The 19,248-nt window shown below is 43.2% G+C and overlaps 3 protein-coding genes across 5 annotated transcripts in view; 1 reads left to right on the top strand and 2 right to left on the bottom strand.

Annotated features, from left to right (window-relative positions):
• Positions 1-5,908, bottom strand: part of USP13 (ubiquitin specific peptidase 13) — a 48,567-nt gene extending 42,659 nt beyond the window's left edge. The window contains exon 1 of one of the 3 annotated variants that reach the window (XR_010433023.1): positions 5,611-5,908. Coding sequence is in view for 2 of the 3 variants with exons in the window: in XM_064665914.1 (XP_064521984.1) it covers positions 5,611-5,763 (153 nt within the window). In the remaining variant the exon portion in view is untranslated. The remainder of the gene's footprint in view (positions 1-5,610) is intronic. The other 2 variants (XM_064665914.1, XM_064665915.1) reach the window with 2 other exon arrangements.
• Positions 5,909-8,838: 2,930 nt separating this feature from the next.
• Positions 8,839-12,961, bottom strand: NDUFB5 (NADH:ubiquinone oxidoreductase subunit B5). Its single transcript, XM_064665923.1, has 6 exons — positions 12,805-12,961; positions 12,242-12,330; positions 11,278-11,344; positions 10,461-10,522; positions 9,669-9,775; positions 8,839-9,085 (listed from the first exon to the last, which is right to left on the bottom strand). Exons 1-6 carry the CDS (start codon positions 12,926-12,928, stop codon positions 8,965-8,967), a joined length of 570 nt encoding a protein of 189 aa, XP_064521993.1. The 5' UTR covers positions 12,929-12,961; the 3' UTR covers positions 8,839-8,964.
• Positions 12,962-13,068: 107 nt separating this feature from the next.
• On the top strand, positions 13,069-18,450 carry MRPL47 (mitochondrial ribosomal protein L47). Its single transcript, XM_064665922.1, has 7 exons — positions 13,069-13,215; positions 13,922-14,067; positions 14,646-14,706; positions 15,470-15,566; positions 16,085-16,215; positions 17,640-17,735; positions 18,177-18,450. The coding sequence occupies exons 1-7, from the start codon at positions 13,130-13,132 to the stop codon at positions 18,292-18,294; spliced, it is 735 nt and encodes a 244-aa protein (XP_064521992.1). The 5' UTR covers positions 13,069-13,129; the 3' UTR covers positions 18,295-18,450.
• The last annotated feature ends 798 nt before the right edge of the window (positions 18,451-19,248 follow it).

Here is a 19,248-nt window from a genome sequence, read left to right as displayed (position 1 = left end):
AGCACTTAAAATGTTCCTGGGAAGAAAAAGGCTGCGTGGTCCAGTCAGTCACTAAAGTGAAACCAAACCACCATTCCAAGAGGTGGATTGACTACTCATTCACATGTGTAAGTCACAGGAGAACTCCAGAGCAGGAAACACGTAATTCTGGAACAGTATCCTGGACAAGTCACAGTCACTTCATGATAAGTGAGCAAATACAATGGCAAAAACTAATGCTAGGTCAGGAGCACTTCTAAACTGCAACCAGGAATACTGAAGTTCCACCCATCAATCATCACTGTTTGGATGATCACAGATTATCCAGGAGCAGATTGTGAGGGCCACTGACAGAGGTGCCTCAGACCCACCACGGCTGCCTGCTGAGCTCAAGCCCAGTACTGCAGCTCAAGGAGCACCACCTGTACCGCTTCCATTGCAGCTTAGATTTAGGGAGCTTGATGGTTTTGGTTTTTGCAGAGCTCTGGCTGCATAGTTCCGTTGGTCACAAAGACAGTGCTGTGCTTCCAGAACAGAAAATCTGGGAAGAAGCATTGAGAGGAAAACTTATGGTTCCATAGCAGAGCTCCAGCATTGTCCATTCATCTGCATCTCTGCATTTATCATCTGACAATCCAGGTACCTTACAATCAAAGTCTCTCTGCTACCCAAAATAATCCAATCCATCATCACTCCAGATAACAGCATGGTCAGTCACATTTACAGAGGGAAAAGCTAGTAAGATCCAAATTTAAATCAATCCCAAGGAAAACCACAATGCAAATACACATTGTTTGTCCTCCAAAGCAGCACAGTTATTTCTCGTGTCAGCCACTGCAGGCACAACCCTTACTGCTCTTACATTCTCCAACTTCAGAAGACCAGTGAGTTAACCTTAGTGTTCTGGTGCACTCCCAGCCAGCAAAACACTCATCCACAGGTGTGGACAGCTTTGGTATCTCCCTGTCAAGCAACAGTACAACTTTGTTCTGACTTTTCAGGTGATCACCCACCACCAAGGAATTCATTGCCTCAGTGACTTGGAGGTCCTTTTGCAGTTAGGCCAAAATTCTTTGTCTGGAGTATTCCATTTGTCTTGGTGTGTTCAGTCCTCCTGTCTCCTCACTTCTACTCCCATTCCATCAAGGGAAACAAGATACCAGCCTACCCCTCACAGACACTGGCCACAGTGACCTTCTGATTTTCTTCAAGGAATATTGACCAAAGGAACAGCCAGATAGGAGCTGCTTATTTCCAGAAAATTTTACACGTTGTGGTCACCGATGTCCATTACACACTCCAGACTCTCAAGGATTTCAGTCTCAACTGTACTGTATAACAAAAAGCAGAGCATCAGCACAGTTTAGCCTTTGGGAATTGTCCCAATATAACCATTACAGAGTTCCTGAGCCACAAAAATGAAGTCAGCAAGATTCACAAAGGAAGCTGTTGTCAGCAGCAAGGTTTTCCAGCGGAGCAAAGCCAAGCTTTCAGCTGCTCAAACAAACACAGTCCTGCTCTCTACAGAACCAGAGAACCAGACTGCTTGGTCCTGTCCCTCTGTCAGACTCATGAGCTGTGCTGGGGTTGTAACCAATGCCCTTCATGAGGAAGGTTTCAGAGCACATCCATGTACAACTTCCGCAGCTATACACGTAAGCCTTTCTTATACTCCCATTTGTATCCCTTTTCCAGCTGTTGCCTCTCCCTCAGATGGGTCTGATCTAACATGACCAGAGGTCTTTGAAACCAGGATCCCATTAAAAGGTGGGATTTCTACAGATGAGTACTATACTTCTACAGAAATAATAGTAATTTACCTCCTGCATTCTACTGAACACAAAGTCAGGCTCATCCATCAAAAGAGGAAGAGAAGTCACAAGCAGACACAATAGGAGAGAAGAAACTACATCACAGTGGCAGAGATAGGGAAAAAGTCACCAGGAGGGAGGACTGCACCTCAAATCTGAAAAATTAGAGGTACAGGACTTCATCAGCTGAATTGCAGGGAAGCAGTTGGCTCCCAGAGCTGCTGGGCCACTCACTGGAGGAAGCAACAACCAACACTAGGCCAGGCTTGTGTTTCACCAGCAGTCTGCCTTCCCTCCTCAATTCCTGTATAAAAGAACAGCTAACTGGAGTAAGAGCCCCCATCACAGAAACACAGTTTTCCTAGAAGACACCAAAAAACCTACAGAAAAATAATTAAAATTTAAGTCATAAAAAGGCATATTTTCTCATCTTATGAGACAAGCAAACTAAAAAGTGTCACTAGGGCTCTTGAGTGCACAGAAATTTGCCTCCTGTTTCTGCCAACTTTCCTGGGAACCAACCCTAGTATGATCTGTTGAAAGTAGGCCAAATCTAAGGACATGAATTCCTCATCTGTTTAGTGGTATTTCTAACAATACCACCTTTCTGAGAAGAGCATGATACTACAGTTAATCCACGTGGAAAAAGTACACTGAATATCTACTTGTACCTCTCCTAGCTCACACTTCTGAACTCTCCCAACTAATGACTCTCATTGTAGCACAAAGGTACCATTGTTCTCAGATCTTCACCCAAGGAATTAAGATTTTAAACTCATGGAAAGGGAACATCGACCAATTCTGAGAACAGAGAAGCTGCCTACATCCACTGGAACATAGATCTTCAGTGAAAACTGTACTACTCAAATCCAGACAACAAGGCAACTGACAGGGTGACAAACAGGGTTGCAAAAGCCAGGTCTTGCTTTGCACAGCTGGAAGTAGAAGATGGAGCTACTCACACCCAGCACCTCATTTTCCTTGGCACCCCCTGACAGGAACAGCTCTGATTTTGATCTTTCCACTTTGCTTGGTCCTTTCAAAATTGCTGCTGAATCTTTCATCATCATCATCATCACCATACTTTGTACCCTAATACTCACAGGTCTGATGGTTTTCAGTGTATTTTAAAGATCACAGCACATCCTTACATGAAAAGTAATAATACACAATTAGTATGGCTAAAGAAACTTGAGTATAGAATTGCTACATTACCGGGTATGTCACTGTAACACATACAAACACTCCGAAAATTCTCTTCTTTGGAGAAGAAGAAAGGGGGATAAGGGAAAAAATGTAAACTACTGAAATTAGATCTTGTATTGGAAAAAAAAGTGACAGAACAAAACATTTTGCATTGAGCTGACTTGAAACAGAGACATGGTAAAGTTAAACTGTAACAAGGAGCATATTTTAAATGGCAAAATGAGAAGATGTGAGGAAATACTGAGAAATATCGCTACAGGAGAAAACACCTCCTCCATCAAAAATGCAATCTGGGATTTTAGCATGGCCAACAAAATCAAGAGCATGTTTTTTAACACTGATCATCTGCTTTAACATTATAACAAAGCTAACAAACAAACAGTGTATCTTCTTTCAAAAAGAGGCAGTAACCTCAACAGGAAGAGGCTCACTCAGGTGATAGCCTAAGAAAATAAGTCACAAAACCAACTTAATACAAACCATAAACATCTCCCTTTAGCCAAGCACCAGCCTGTCTGTATCCCTTCACTTTCCTTCTGAATGGAAAACTGTAAAAACACAGCTTTGCTATTTTCCATTTGTAAATGACAGCGTTTTCCCCTTGAAAGCACACATTACATTTGCCCCTTAGAAACGCCGTCCCAGAAACAATATCCAGGTATCTCTTAGATTATAGGGAATTAAAAATAAAATCTGTGACAAGCCTTTTGCTCAGCTAAGGTGAGGAGTGGTATGGGCTGAAAAGCCATGGGAAACAATAAAAACTGGCACTACTTTTATTTTTATTTTTACTGCTACTGCATAGGTTCAGCCAAGCCTTTTGCCCAGTGAATGCCCATAACACAATTTAAACAAAAAGTTTTTACATTGGAGGGTAGCATTTTCCAAAATTTGAAATCTCTTTCCAACAAAGTCAAAAGGATGAAATATTACTGAGTATTGGGAAAAAACCAAAACAAAACAAAGAAATCACACATTCTGATTTCAACTCCTGCTTTTATCCACAGTTTCTGTTAAGTTTTGCTCAAATGTTTTATGCTTTGTTCAAATATATAAAGTGCTTTTGCTGTGCTTACTTGAGGCTTGTTGGAGGGGTGGTGATTGATTTGGTTTTAATCTGTGACAGTATTTAATATCCCTTCCTGCTTGTTAACAGAAGTTTTTTATAAACCATAACTTCGAAGAAGTCTGAAAGTGTTACTAAAAACATCAACCATGTGCTCGCCCAAGCAAAAATTTGAAGGAAAGATTGTGGTATATTGATTTTCCCTTCCCAAAACCTTCTTAAGTATATAATGCAATTATCGCCTCTGCGGTAGGGTCTGATTTGGCAGTTCTAATCAGCCGCCTCCAGTACAGTCAGGGCTGCTGGGTGACACTTGAGATCTGAAGAGTGTGGGTAAAAATAACCTCTGTTCAACAAGACATGATGAACACCAGACAGCTGAGTCACCTTTAAAACCAAGTTTGATTTTCTGTATTAGAAGGATTTATCAAAGAGAGAGGGAATTATTGAAAAGAAGCAGATAAAGGATTCCAAAAATCCGTCCGAAATGTGTCTTCCATTTAATATTCTGTAATGTAAACCCTGAGCTTCCTTTTGATTGCTGTCATTGACATTTACATCAATATGTAGTGCTCAATCACCTTTGGGGAAAACAGCTTCATGTGGAGAAGCAACTTTTAAAAAACTTCAGCTCTGTTTAAAAAAATGTAATTTCTAAGCACCTGTTCCTCACAAAGCATTGCCTATCTACAAAGACTTCCAGTATTACCAGTGAAGTTAAAAACGAGTCAGGCCCCAAACCTGCCACTGAACACGTGCAATTTGCAGAGCTGGTGGATGATTTGCAGGACATCATAAAAACACTACCACAGAAAGTTTGCTGCACACGAAGCATTCATCTAACAGCAAACTAACCAAGCTAGTGGGGAAATACTACAAGTTCATTGAAGTTCAGTGACGTAACTGAAATCGTGGGGGAGAAAGTGTTTTAGGGGAACTTTCACATCGATTTTCAGGATGAGCCTTTATGTTGGAAGCTTTCTCTGAAGATTTTGAACAGAACGAGCACCGAGGCAGTAGGAAAGCATAACTGTTGGCATCTGCTCGCCAAAATAAACCAAGGAGAAGGCCAGCTACTGCCCCTGTTTTATCTGCCTCGGTGTGAAAGCAAAAGCAGGGCTCTGCGGGGATGGGCAAACCCGGACAGGCAGATCAGACAGGGAAGTTTCCCCAAAAACCACAAAATCCCCGTGTCCAAGCAACCACTTGAGACTGCCTTGAGGAGGAAGATAAACAAACAAACGCAGGAAGGAGCCGCGCTACTGCGAAGGAGCCGGGGATGTGCGGGGAGCGCTCCCGCCGCTCCAGCGCAGTGCGGGGCACGGGCCGCGACCCCCGAGCGTGGGGGGGAGGCACCTGGAGGGCGAGGGGGCCACGGCAGGTGGAGGGAGGGATCGGGGGGATTTTGAAGCCACAGGGAGAGGCAGCGGCCCGGGGATGGGGCTGCCCCGGGAGCGGGGGTGCGGCGGGAAGCGGGAAGGGGCCGCTCGGGGCGGGCGCAGCGGGGAGGGGGCGCGGAGGCAGCCGGGGGTGGTTCGCTGCACTCACGGGCGAGTCGTAGGAGAAGGCACACTCCGTCTTGTAGACCCGGTCCCCTGACTTGGGCACCCGGATCGTGGGCATGTAGGGGACGAGCAGCTCGCCCAGGTCCCCGGCGGCCATCTGCGCATCGCCGCCGCGGAAGAGCGCGGCCCGCTGCATCCTCCTTCCCTCCTTCCCTCCCTCCTTCCCTCCCTGCCGCCCGCCCGCCCTGCGGAGCCGCTCTGCGCGGGCGATGCAGGCGCAGGGCAGCCGGGCCCGGGGCAGGGCGGCGGCGGGAGCCGGGCCCGAGGGAGGGCAGGGGGAGGGAAGATGCTATTTTTAATCCAATGGCAGCGGGAGTGGCACCAGCTGCGGCGGCGGCACTCGGGGGTCCCGGCGGGGGCGGGCGACGGGCAGGGCGGCGGGGCGGGATTCCCAGCCCGGTTCCCCGCCGAAGCCCCGCGTTTCACCCGAAAACCCTCGTTCCCATGAGGGAAGGACGGAGACTTCGCCTCCTGGTCTCCCTGTATAGCGCGGAGCAGTTTTCCCTTTGACCGGTAATACTCTACTACAGTCTCTTTTATTTTTTTAAGCAATTAAATGCTACATATATTGTATTTTTATTTTTGTATGAAATAGGTATAGTAAAAAATGCATTGCGTATATTTTAACGCTCAGTCCCTCGCCCACAATTGCCCAGTGCCGCGATGCAGGTGTCCCGTGTGTCCGGTGACTGTCGCGGTCCCACCACGGCCGCGCTGACGGCTCGGATGTCGCAGGGCAAGCGGGGCAGGTCGGGGTGGAGGAACGAGGTGGTGGGATGCAGGGCGGGAATGCCCAGCCTGGGATGCCCTGGTATGCCACTCCTGCGGCAGTGCCAGCAACTAAACCCAGACCCCACGTCTTGAGGGGGACAGTACCTTCAGCTTGAAGTGACCTTTTTCGGACCATTTGCTGTTTCTCTCTGCTTTTCACTTCAAAAGAATAGTGAGGGGAAGGAGGAATAGAATGAAGTAACTTTGTAGGAAAAAAATATTGAAATAACTTTTTTTTCAAGCAATAACTATTGCATGTGCCTGGCAGCAGCACCACTGAGGATATGACAGGTCCATTTAAAATGAAGATGAGTAATGTAGGTAAATAACCTTCCACACATCCACATTATATCCAAGGATTCATCGATCACTTCTAAGCAGGTGATGTGACCTTCACTAGAACAACCTTTTACCTCAAAATTTTAAGTTTCAAAAGGTGGTTCTAGAAAAATCTCAATTAAAAACAGAATGGAAAAATAAGTTCGTATCCAGCTATGAGCAGGCTGTGAGGCTGAGCAGAGCAGTGCACTCTGATCTCAGGAAGTTTTCTAGAAGTGTTGGGAACAATGTGAAACACCGAGGGCAGAATGTGATGTTCATGGAATGATTTTAGATTTACCCAAGAACAGACATTACATCAGACTTGTGAGCGCTTTGGATGCTGGATAAAAAACAGTAATACAGGGCCAGACAGATTTATTTTACCTGAGGAGACTTTGTGCTTTTTTAATGGCTTCCCTTATGAATAACTCAGCATTTATAAACAATGAGAGCCACAATAAGACATATGAGCCATCTAACCTGAAAGATTGATTCAAACAAAAAGGACAAGCAAAGCACTGATACAAAATCAATGTCTTTCTAATGTTTGGCCCTGCCAGGAAACAGCAAACAAGGCAGTTTTTGCTTAAAATAGTTCGTGCAGTGTCACTTAATGTAAAGAAATTTATCTTTTAAGTTTCAAACCACAAGATGATCAGGGGTTAGTAAAGGGCTTGGTCTTATCTCCTTTAAAAAGTGGGGCTTTTGAATACGGACAGATAATTTAGGGTCACAAACTGTAAGAGGCACTTTCCATCACTCCTGAGATTTAAAACCAGAGGAGTACCATGGCCTGCAGAACCTGAGGAAACACATCCCTCTAGTGGCAAAAGCCTGCCAGGTAAAGGAAAACCCCTCCATATTCCCTATGGAATTGTTAAAAGTGGTGTAGAAAACCAGCTGTACAGTTCTGAAAATGCATGGCAGGTAAGTGTGGGGCTGTCCCAAGTGCAACTTGCCTTATTCACCTTATGTCTTTCTTAATTTGTTCTTGGTTAATGAAGGCTGCATGGCACATTTCCACATGAGTTTTGATATAAACTCTTTTGGTTTGCTTTTTTTAATTCAAATTCATCCCACAAAAGAAGCCTTTGAGTTATCCTAAATGACACCAGAAAGGTGACCCTTTTCATCTCCAACACTGCTTGCATGAAAAGTGTTGGGAGTATAAAATTTGAAGTTTTCATCTTGAAATTCTGCTGTCAAGACTTGGATTTCAATGTACTAAAAGGAGTGTAATCACAGAGCAGAAGACGGTATCTGCTCACCCAGCAGTGATAAGGTGACCCATAAAACCCATTAACTCATGTCAGCCCATACCATTCTCCCTGGCTTGATCCTTGCTCTTTAGCCATCCAGCAATCCTTCCACAACAACCTTCAATAAGCAGTTTCCTTTTTTCCCCTTCTTCATCATACTAAGCCTGCTACAGAAAGTAGCAACCTCTCTAACAGTATCAATAACTTTATATATTGCTAAAAATGTTAGATATGCAGCAGTTAATAGGAAAATACTTATTTTAATATTTGTCCACCAAGACTCTTCTTTCTCCTAAGAAGTTTTACATAGAATATTATGAGTTAGATGAAAGACTTAGACTTATAAAATCCCCTGAAAATCACTAAAACATGAATTTACACGCACCACTTGCTTTTTAATGTTCAAGAATCTTTCCTTTGCTTTTTACTCCGACATCTGACAGTGTAGATAGATAGTCATAGGTCTGGGCAAGCACTTATGTTTTAATTCTGCCTTCTGAAAACACAGGAGCTATCTGAGGTAATAAAACCTCAGTAATGAAAAAGTATTTGCCTAAAGTGGTAGATATAATCCTAATAATGCAAAGATATGAAGGTATTTTTCTTACTTAGTTCATCTTCCACCAATTATCTGACACAAGGCACTGAGAAAGAAAGAACCTTACCGTTTCCTCTCCCTTTCACTTGAAACTTTAAATGCTAGAAGTCACACAATGAAAACTAGTATTACTAACTTGTTTCACATATATTAGGTCACAGAACATCACTGATGTTCTGAAGGAGTAATTTCTGCCAACTGGCATAAGGCTGACTTTAACAGCTGTATTAGCTTAACTGCCACACACTTTCTTTCAAGTGACTGGAATCAACACAACCATTGTTTATTTTTATTCATTTCCATCAGCAAACAGCAGGATGTCTATTCCATAGCTCAGTCACAATTTGTCAGTATGGATTTAAGACCATGCGCACTGTCCTAAAATTGTTTAATTGTCAGGTGTGGATTTCATAGAATTGTCAACAAGGTTCTTATCAGGTGTTTCATAATGATACCAAGGTCCATCTCCCCGGTGTCTCATCAGTCTGCGTGCCTCCAACTCCATCAGCCTGAAAAAAAAAAAAGAACAATAGACACACTCAACATGGAGTTTATTGATGTATTGATTGCTTAACATCAGGGCATTACTGACATTAGCAATGACTTTAGCATCTGTGCTTTATAAATACTGCTCAAACACAGGTAATACCAAAATGTGAAGGGTTCAACTAAAACACGAGCTATTATATCCTTCCATTTTATTTTTTTTTTCAGCAAGTTGTTTCGCAAAGGAGTAATAAAAATACTTGCAGGAGTTTTGTCATAAGTTCTTGTCTAGCTGAAAGCATTAGCAGGAGCAAGAAGAGCTGTCCACTTGCTGATTCAGGAAGACTGAGCTATACCTTTATAAATACCAAGTGTTTTGAAGAGCCTCTGTTATTTTACAAGACTGCCCTTGGATTGTTCTGGTAATCTTAATACTGAAAAGGCAGGGACAACATATACAGTAACTTCCACCCTGGCAGCAGCACTCAGGGTCAGGTGATACAGGACAGCACTTTATGTCAGCATCCAGCTCAGTATGTTAAGCAAAATCAAAGAGTCGACTACAGTGTGCATCAGTATTTTAAAACCATCAACTATAGAATGTACCTAATTTCAGTTTTCTTCGCTTCCATGTCAAGCACAGCCATCTGTTTCTCATAGTCCTTTTCAGGGGGGTCAAGGACGTAACGAGCAATCCAGCGAGTGATGGGGTGCTGGAAAATAGAAAAGCAGAGATTATTCATTTTCCAAGTAGAAATGTCATCATGGCTGAATAATTTTGTATATTCACAGTCCTGAAAAGATGCCGTAGACGTTAAGAGTGCTGCCATTCAAACCATAATAGTAAAGTTAAAAACATGTACAACTATTTGTGAGGTCAGAACTCTAAAAAGCCATATTTCTTTTGACATTTTTAATGCCAAGATAACCTGCAGATGGCTATTCTGTAGCAAGATTAAAAGTTAATGGAAGACACATGATTTATTTTCTTTCTGTTGAAGTAAAGTTCCTTAAACTGCCACTGTAATCACTGAAATGGACCCCAAACCTTACTGTAAATAGTAACATTTCAAACTTTTGCTTCCACATAGAGGGCATTTCACTAGGAACAAAAGTCTAAATGAGTTGAAATAGTCACAACCATATTGCTGAATTCAATTACTTCCTACCAGAAACAAAACAGTGCTTGCAGCAAGAAGCCAGGGACTAATTTTAAGAAAACATAATGAAATTAAACACATACAACCTTGAATTTCTGACTATAAATATCTTCAATTCTAGATACAAAAGCATGTGTGATATTGGACTTTAAATATTGTAAAAGTAAGTTTACTCCCAAAAGTATCATCAACAGAAAGGCGGTCTGTAACATGCCACTCTCTTACATGTTACACTCACTTTGTAGTATTCCCAGTACTCTGGAACATAACCTTCGGGAATCTCTGCAAGTTCAGCTTCACCTGACAGGGAAAGGAAGGGAGGAATATTTAATCCTATGATTGTTTTTCAAAAGTACCTTATATTCTGCCTTTCACATTAGGAAAAGATCATTAGATCATTATTTCTCACAGAGAGTACTTAATCCCTCAATGTGAGCTCTAACTGGACTTGCCATTTTTTCAGACACATCACACTGCATGTACAGATCACAGACTTTAGGTGACCCAACAAATGCCACTTGTGTACACAAACCACACACCAAAGGGGTGAAATTAGCAGCTATACAGAAGAAACAACTTGTATCAAGTCCACAAAAATGCCCTGTAAAGTACAGGAAATGAAAGCATGGATTTTTCCTAATTTCTCTATTAAATTAATCACATATTATTACAGCAGTAGATTTAACACACGTATTGCCAAGCAGAATTTTGGCATCTTTGCTGGATTAAAGGTGACAGTTGCTGTCTTGTTAAAGTAGTACATAAAGCAAGGTAATACAGACTCCTCATGTGAACACAGAAGTGTTCACTAAACTTCACTGATATTTGAAAGACTGTCAAAAGATGGATTTTATTTTTTTTAAAGCAACAACTAAAGAAAATATACTGGTAACATCTTCTATGCACTTACACAATATTATTGTAACTGTGAAGCCTATTTCATAGTCTTCCAAAGAGAGAGCCTTAAAATATCTCTTTTTTTTCTATCCAGCATGATGAGTTCCCATTTAATAATTCTGACATTGTACTTTGCTTAGCCATGACAGAGCACTCACCAATGAAGATGTTGACATATGTTATGAACAGTGCTGCTGGTATTCCCGTCAGGAATATGTAGAATCTCTGTAGAGGGGATAAAAAGAAACAGTATGGGAAACTCAGAACCTGGGCAAAATTTAGATTAGGTTTGTCTGAAAATGGTGCAGCAGCCAGTAATTCTTAGATTTGCATTGTTAGGTTAGAAAGGGATGTTGTGTGTAAAGATTGCTGTTTGAAATGAGTTAATTAATAAACCAGAGCACACGAAGAGCGATGCTGTGTCAGTCCAGGAGCCTGTTCAGTGCAGCTCTCCCCTCTCCCAGCAAGGTCTGTCCCTGCAGGAGAGACAGCAACACTTCCCTGAACGCTGCCTCAGCATCTTGGGATGCCTGAAATGAGGCAGTGACACCGGTGCAATAATCCGACACCGGTGCAATAATCCAACACCAGCTCTGGTGGCTGTGCAAGGCAGATAAAGGAAGCCTGATGCTGTGAAGGGGGTTGTATCAAATTGGCTGTCACCTGTCATAATAGGCTTTACCCAAAACCTGGCTTTGAGGGGTCAAATTCAGGTCAGTCTTCCTAAATCTCACCTCTGGTGTTAGTGGTTTAGGTAACTGAAGGCAAATCCTGCAGGAGAGTAACTAATACGTTTTAAAAAGGAGGATGGAGTGGAAAGCATTATGGGTTATGCATATATGAACACCGATATGTAATTCAAGAATGCTATTACAGCAGTAATTTAAGTACCTATCCAAACCCTTGATATTTAGCCAGTCTTTTAAATTCATCTGTCCCTGATTTTACAGCATGTGACAAAAAATTCTTAAAGAGGACCTGCAATTCTTGTTTATCTGAATAGTGCCAACCAGATTTTAGATGCTGTCACATCAACAGCACAGAAAGTTGTATTTTAGACACTCTTACACCATTTTCAAGGAACGTTTTACACCAAATGCAATAACTTTGTTTTTAACTCACCAACAAGTTCAGAAATCGAGTATCATAAAACTTTGTTGCCTTGATAATAAACATTCTCTTCCCATGGCCGCTGCTGTGTCGCACAGGAACTGAAAATTGAACCGAAGTGTTATGTTTGTGTATCCCATCGGTGATTATGCCAGGACAAGGTCAAACACGCACGTGAGGAAAGAAAAAAAACAACTGTACAGCAGTGGCTGAGTTGTTCCGAGCTGGTTTTCTGGAGCTTATCATTGTTCATCTGGACTAATTTCCTATTTTACCAGCACGAACCTATTTTTTTTCTAACTTTAGACATGGATCTACTTCCACTTGTAAGTCCCAACAAGTAAACCACTGAATGCCTCCCTACAGGGCCAAGTAAATTGACAATTAGCATGCCAAGAAGGTCAGCCTCCCGCACATTTCCATCAATGTTTTACCCCAAAAAAGGCAGTTTTTCATAGGAACGGGGACACGCTGCAACTGCTTAGCCCCCGGCTCTCCCCGCGGCCTCTAGCCCGCTCCCCAAGGTCACCTCCCCCCCGGCACACCGCCCCGCCGCTCCCCCACCGAGGCTGTACCGAGGATGCCGGGGAGGCGGGGGGCGATCCCGGAGATCCCGGTGTTCCCGGTGATCCCGGTGCCGCCCGCCCGCCGCGCCGCCCAGGCCGCGGCCGCCCTCAGCAGCCGGCTCATGGCCGCCATGGCTGGGACTGGCAGGGGGCGGGGCCGGCGGCGCCACTTCCCGCCTTGGGGTGAAGCCAGGTCGCCGCCATCTTGGAAAAGGGCAAGTCCCTCCCAGTGCTCCCTGTGCTACGTGAGGGCGGGGTTGAAGCTGGGCAGGCGCCATCTTGGCAAAGGGCAGCTCGTTCCCGGCGCTCCCGGCGCTGAGGGAGGCGCGGGGCGATGGCGGCGGCCGCAGTGGTGGGATCGCTGGGCCGGCGCTTCACGGCCGTGCTGCGACTGCCCCGGGCTCGGCCGGGCCCTCCCGGGTACGCACCGCGCCGGGGGGGCTCTGCTCGAGCACTGGGGGAGGCGGGCACGGTTCCCGGGAGGATGGAGAGCCATTGGCGGGAGGAGGCTGTCCGTGTGTCTTCGTGTCCGTCTGTCCTGGCTCCTCAAACCTGAGGGCTGCAAGGTGGTGTGTGGCCTCAGGCATCGTGTGAGGGCAGTGTGAAGGATTCCCTGTGCCTGTCACAGTTCTGCAGTCCTTGTCCCCGTGCTCCCAGCGCGGGGGTTTTGTGCTTTACCGCGTGTTCACGGCTTTTGCCAGTAAGGCACAAGGGAGGTGGTGGAGTCTCCCTCTCTGGAGACATTCCAACCCCGCCCGGGTGTGTTCCTGTGTCACCTGCTCCAGGTGACCCTGCCTGGGCAGGTGGCTTGGAGTGGATGGGTCTCCAGAGGTCCCTTCCAACCCTGGCGATTCAGCAGTGTATTCTTGTACAGCATAGCTCAAAGTTAATCCTTAATTTTTAATTGCTATTTGTCTCTGAGTATAGAAAGTTGATAATTAGATGAGACGAGGGAAAGGAGAAAACACAGAGATGACATTTTTGTGAATAACCAAACCCGTGTCTTTTCCCCCCAGCCCGTGGTCTGTCTGTAGGTCCTGTGCCTTTGTGAATGAAAGAAACACTCTCCTTCACCTGAATGTTATTTTTTTTACCATACGTGGCTTTCCTTCTTATTTTTATGCAGGTTGGTGCTGAACCTGTTTCACAAAAGCCTGCCAAAAGCTGAACCCCTCCATCAGGTGAAGTTCCTGCACACGACTGTGTCTCGGAGGGGGCTGGAGGAGTTTTTTGATGATCCAGGAAACTGGGGAGAAAAAAGCGTCAAGTCTGGTGAGTTATATTTAGCATTTCTGGTAATGATCTTCGAGCCACTTGTGCTCAGCTGAAATCTGACCTGGTTTTTTGCATCAGAGAGTATTCATAGCTACATAAAACTTATTTTTTCTATATGTATATATACATACGTGTTTGTGCATTTTTATGCCTGTGTGTGTTCAGTGTTTGTGAAAGCAAATAGCTCTTGGGCAGCAAAATGTTTTGCTGTAAACCCTCTGCCTTGTTCTGAAGTGAGAGTGTGTCACAGAAGAGGTGTTCTTTGATTAAATATATGGTCCTATGGAACAAAAGTAATTCAATGTAGATTCATCTTACAGCTTTCCCTGTTACCAGGCTTTTGGAAACACCAATAAACACTACATGTAATTGCCTTTTTTGTGTATTTTGTATATTTAAAGCAAAGCTGAATATCCCCAAGGATAGCTTTCCAAGTAGTAGTATTTTCTTTAAAATGATCCTTGTTCTGTTGATTCAGCTAAGCCTAATAGAAACACTTTTTTTCTTTCAGAATAAGAGAACTTTGTTCTACTAAATCATTGAGGTTTGTTTCTGTTTATTTTTATTTTTTACAGGGGATGCATGGAATATAAAGCAGCTGAGGGGCAAGAGTAGTGAAGACTTGCACAAACTTTGGTAAGTTTTAGTGAAGAAGGTTCCCTTCTTTCAGAGCAGCTCTGCACTTTTTATTGAAATGTGGCTGGTGAACTTATGAGCCAGTGACTTCAGTCTGCCACCCAGCTCTGCAGGCTCCAGCCTGCTTTAGGCTTGGAACAGCCCCAGTTCTGGCCCTGCTTGGAACACAGAAGCTCTGCTGCAGCTGGCAGTGGGATAGTTGTGTCTGGGACAAAGGTTTGGTATGAAGATGCTGAATCTGAACCCTCTGGGTTGTTTGAATTGGACAGAGTTGGTTTTAAGTGCCTTCTGGTGGGGCCAGACACTGTGTTAGATCAGGGTGCTCAGGTCTGTGTTTATTCTGATCCTGACAGTTCTCTGAGGCTGGAGGTTGTATCACCACTCCAGGCAGTGCCAGGGCTAAAATAGCACTTAATCATTACTGTGAAGAGTTTTTTCCATGCTGTCCTTTTGCTGTGCACCTGTAAGAAGAATCTGGCTCTGTCCAGGCAGAGGAAGACAACTTAGTGTTGTCTTCCCTCCCAAGCCTTCTTTATTCCAAGCTAAGTAAACCTGTCTCCCTCATCCTCTCCTTGTGTGTCTACCCTCCCCTCCCCACCTCTACTGGGTTTTCTCCAATTGCTCAGTACCTTTTTTCTTCTTCATATGAAGCCAGCAGGTATAGGAGATGGGATTTTACTGTGCTCTATCCAACAGGATAGTAAGTGAATAACTGCTAAGGTGTCCAGAAGCTGGTTTTGAGTTACTGTGTTCTCTGACCTAGGTATGTCCTGCTGAAAGAAAGAAACATGCTTTTAACTATACAGCAAGAAGCAAAACGACAACTCAAGCCTATGCCAAGTCCAGAACGGTTAGAAAAGGTAATTTGTTCATGCTACATAAAAATACAACTCTTAAGTAAAATCGCTCAGTGAAAGATGAAGTGTTTGTAAACTTGTTAAAGACCTTTTCTTTACATTATTCCTGATTTTAGTGTATGCACAAACACTGCTCAAGTCATATTTTGGTCACAGCAGCTTTCTCATCAACCAGTGGGCATTACTGGGGCTGGAACCAGACTCCACAGTGAAAACTAAAATAACAAACAGCCAGTACAAATGACCTGACAAAAGTACATACAGCAAACCTTCTGCTTGCTTCCCTTGCCTCCTCCCCACCCCTGCCTCAGAGCTTTCTGCATTAGCCAGCTGGTCTTCAAACAAACATCAGACCATCAGTTATTTTGTATCTGTCCTGCTTTCAAGTGAGGTTTTTAAAGCACTAGTGTGTTTTACCTTTGTTTTTCTTTTAAATTTTGTCTTAGGTCTTTATTTGAGATCTTTTAAATTGTTGGTGTTGTTTTTTGTTGGGCCATCCTGAAACTATTTACCATTTCCAGGTAGAAAAGTCTATGAAAAATATAGACTTGGTTGTGAAAGAAAGAGAAGTTGCTCTGAGGCTTTTACAAACTGGCCACGAAAAGCCAGTACCTGGAGAGTGGAGACACGACTTCTTGGGACGCACCTTCTGGTACGGAAAACTTCTTTTTTTTTTACTGTGTGTGAATTTTTCTTGCGGTGAGTCTCTACCAGAATATCCTTAACTAATCAGGAAAGGATCCATATATGGTATAGAACCAAATGTATTTTCTGGTCACCATTCCGGTGCTTCTTGAGTTTTGGCCTTTTTTTTTTTTTTAATGTGATTATAATTGTTGCTAAACAATTCAATGGCAAACTTTACCAGTAATTATAACAAAATTAGTTCCATGTAACTAATTTGATTTCTCTGCTCAGAGGATGTTTGTTACTACACCTTTTCTGTTACACATGAATGAACCAGGGAGTACTGTTCAAGTTGAACCATCTGGACTTTCCTAGTTACAATGCAAAATCCACATATTCAGGGACAACAGAATACAAAGAGCTGCTTGGAATTCTCTACTACTCTTGATATTTAAGTTAGGTAGAAGCTTCTAACTTTTGAATTATTTGTTGTCCAGACACTTTCAGCAATCTGTAATTTCAGGTGATGATGCTGAAGGCTCTGGCAGGACCTATTATTTCATTACCAGAATTTCACCCTCATCATACTGGCATTGGAAGCACTTAATTACAGTGTTCAGCTCTTCAGTAACAGTGTAGATAACACAAGATCAAATGTTACAATAATGGTGACTTTTCAGTTGTTATCCACTTGTTTCCCCCTTAAATGTAAATGAGCAGAGTACTGAATGCACTGACCACTAGATTTATGTCTCTGGGGATAAGGCTTCTGTGAATCTCCTTCTGCCTGGAAACATTGTCAAAAAAGAAGGCACTGCCCCATGTATTTTAAGTCCAGTCCCCAGTTAAAGAAGGGAGGGGGCAGAGAACATGGAATGTTTGTTAAGCACATGCAGAAACTCTGGAATACACATAGTAGTAGGTCTGACACTCTGGATGTACTGGAGTCTGTAGGTAAGTCTGCACAAACCATCTGTGCAGCCCATGTGCAAGAGGAACCCTGAACAGAAATAAGAGTCTGTATTTAGGGGGAAAGGCTTATGTTCTGGAAGACTTGCACTTGACAGGACACTCCAACACCAGCACTTAAAAGAAAATGGTAGTAGAAACAAAACTCTTTGGACACTGTTTGTTCACATCAGCTTTGGGAAGTTTTCTTATGAAGGAGTAACTTTAAACTAAAATTGCAAATAATGACTGTTTATACTGGGCCCAGCATTCAAACATCTACAGTTTTTAAAGCAAGACTACTCTGTACAGAAAGAGGCTGAGCTACACAGGAGATGCAGTTACAAACCAAGCCAGCAAGGGCTGGAAATAAATACCCCCCACAAATTCTGCACTCTACCAGACCACTTTATCACTGTACTGAAAGCAAGAGAAACTGGTAGAATCCCAGAAAGAAGACAGTGTATACATTCTGTAACCCCTTTTATCTGTCCCCAACAGGTACAGTTACAAGGAATGGCCGATACCATGGCACTTGAATGAAAGACACAAAAAGAAGAGATTCTATTACTTACCTTTTGTGAATAAGTTCATCAGGTAAAAAGATTTTTTTGACATTGAAGGTTATTTTCTGATCTGTTCTTCAGTCCTCCTTATTCCACTTTACAAGGAAAAATAGTAGTAATCTTTTGTTGTTTTTACAGCTAGTAGACTGAAAATGAGGCTTTTTAAAATTACAGCTTGCTCCGTTTCTTTTTTCTGTTTCCACCCTAGTTACTAAGAGAGGTGGTTATGCAGTTGCACTGTAAAAGTAACTTCACATGCAGACTACCAAAGGTCTGCCAGAGGTGTAAATTCTGTAGAATTCAGAAGCAGAAGGGAAAAAGAATTGCTTTGTAAGCTTTTTTACTTATCAAAAGCAAATGAATTCTAAGGCTGTTAATGCCAAGAGCCTCTGTCTGATTAGGGGGGTGAGCACATTAAGGTGGTCACAAGCTGTGTGGAAATTAATTAACAACACCCACTTCTCTGTTTTAGACTCAGACTTGAAAAATTCTTACGGAAAAGGGCAAGACGGCAAAACTTGGAGAAGACGAGGCGGAAGGTCTTGGAAAGGAAGTTCCCTCACCTCGCCCTGAAGTCTCAGAGCCAGTAACCTGCTGGAAGAGCCCTGCAAGCAAGTGGTCAGGTGTCTGTGACTGAACATGAAACATGTTCTGAAACCACAAACAACTCCATGAGCATTCCAGAGCCCCCTTCTTTTTTTAATCCCACATTTGACTTAAATAAACGTGTGATCTGGAATTAAAAAGCAGCTTTGGTGCCTATATGAAATCATAACGTTTGTTTCTAGAAACATCTGATAAATGTGTTAGCCAGCAGCTGTAAGAGTGAGACATCCACCAGTACCAGTGAAGAGCAGCAGTGGAGTGCCAGGTGACAGTATGAAGTGTAGGGATGGTGTTTACCTGGCTTAGTTTAACAAAGATGCATTATAACCAGATAGAAATGTGAAAGCATCTGAACCTCATGTAAACTTTTGCCCTGTTCATATTTTTCCTGATATATTTTTCTGAACATTTTCCTTGAGTTACAGGTAAGTTACCTGAGGTACATTTGCTGTCTGCATAAATGCATTGGAGAGCAGGCTCTTCCTCATGGCAGACTGAACTTTTCCCCTCCTTTAAGTGTGGCTTCTTAGAGAGTATGAAATATTCAGCATGGGAACTTTTAACAATGCGGTCCTCACACCTAGATTTCTGTGACAAATTCAAACACTTGTACAGTGTTTTTTTGCAGAGTGCAAAACATCTGAAGGAAGACTGCAAGAGTTTTCTGTGAAACTGAAGTAGAAAGGTACCACTGCTGCTCTCAGTGGATGGAAATACCTACTTCATGAAAGCTTGTACACCTCCTCGTGAGGTTGTTTGGAAATTTAGACTAAAATCACAAATACCAGTCTTTTAGGAAGCAAGTGTGCCCAGCAATATACTCTGGTAAAACACTGCAAGGGAACCCATAGTCTCCCATCAGTATCTACCTCCATCATTCTGACCCTCAGTTACTCCTCTGCATCACACGAAATACCCACTGCCTAAACACAAAATCT

The sequence above is a fragment of the Pseudopipra pipra genome, chromosome 10 (assembly GCF_036250125.1).
Source record: "Pseudopipra pipra isolate bDixPip1 chromosome 10, bDixPip1.hap1, whole genome shotgun sequence".
In the NCBI taxonomy this organism is placed as follows: Eukaryota; Metazoa; Chordata; class Aves; order Passeriformes; family Pipridae; genus Pseudopipra; species Pseudopipra pipra.
Note: the sequence above shows the minus strand (reverse complement) of the source record. Positions and strands in the feature narration are given on the sequence as shown.

Coding starts and splice junctions, on each gene's coding strand:
- NDUFB5 (XM_064665923.1), bottom strand. CDS start 12,928: ATGGCGGCCATGAGCCGGCTGCTGAGGGCGGCCGCGGCCTGGGCGGCG. Junction 11,345..12,241: donor CTCGATTTCTGAACTTGTTG/GTGAGTTAAAAA, acceptor TCCCCTCTACAG/AGATTCTACATATTCCTGAC. Junction 10,523..11,277: donor ATATGTCAACATCTTCATTG/GTGAGTGCTCTG, acceptor TTTCCCTGTCAG/GTGAAGCTGAACTTGCAGAG.
- MRPL47 (XM_064665922.1), top strand. CDS start 13,130: ATGGCGGCGGCCGCAGTGGTGGGATCGCTGGGCCGGCGCTTCACGGCC. Junction 14,068..14,645: donor AGAAAAAAGCGTCAAGTCTG/GTGAGTTATATT, acceptor TATTTTTTACAG/GGGATGCATGGAATATAAAG. Junction 15,567..16,084: donor GTCCAGAACGGTTAGAAAAG/GTAATTTGTTCA, acceptor TACCATTTCCAG/GTAGAAAAGTCTATGAAAAA.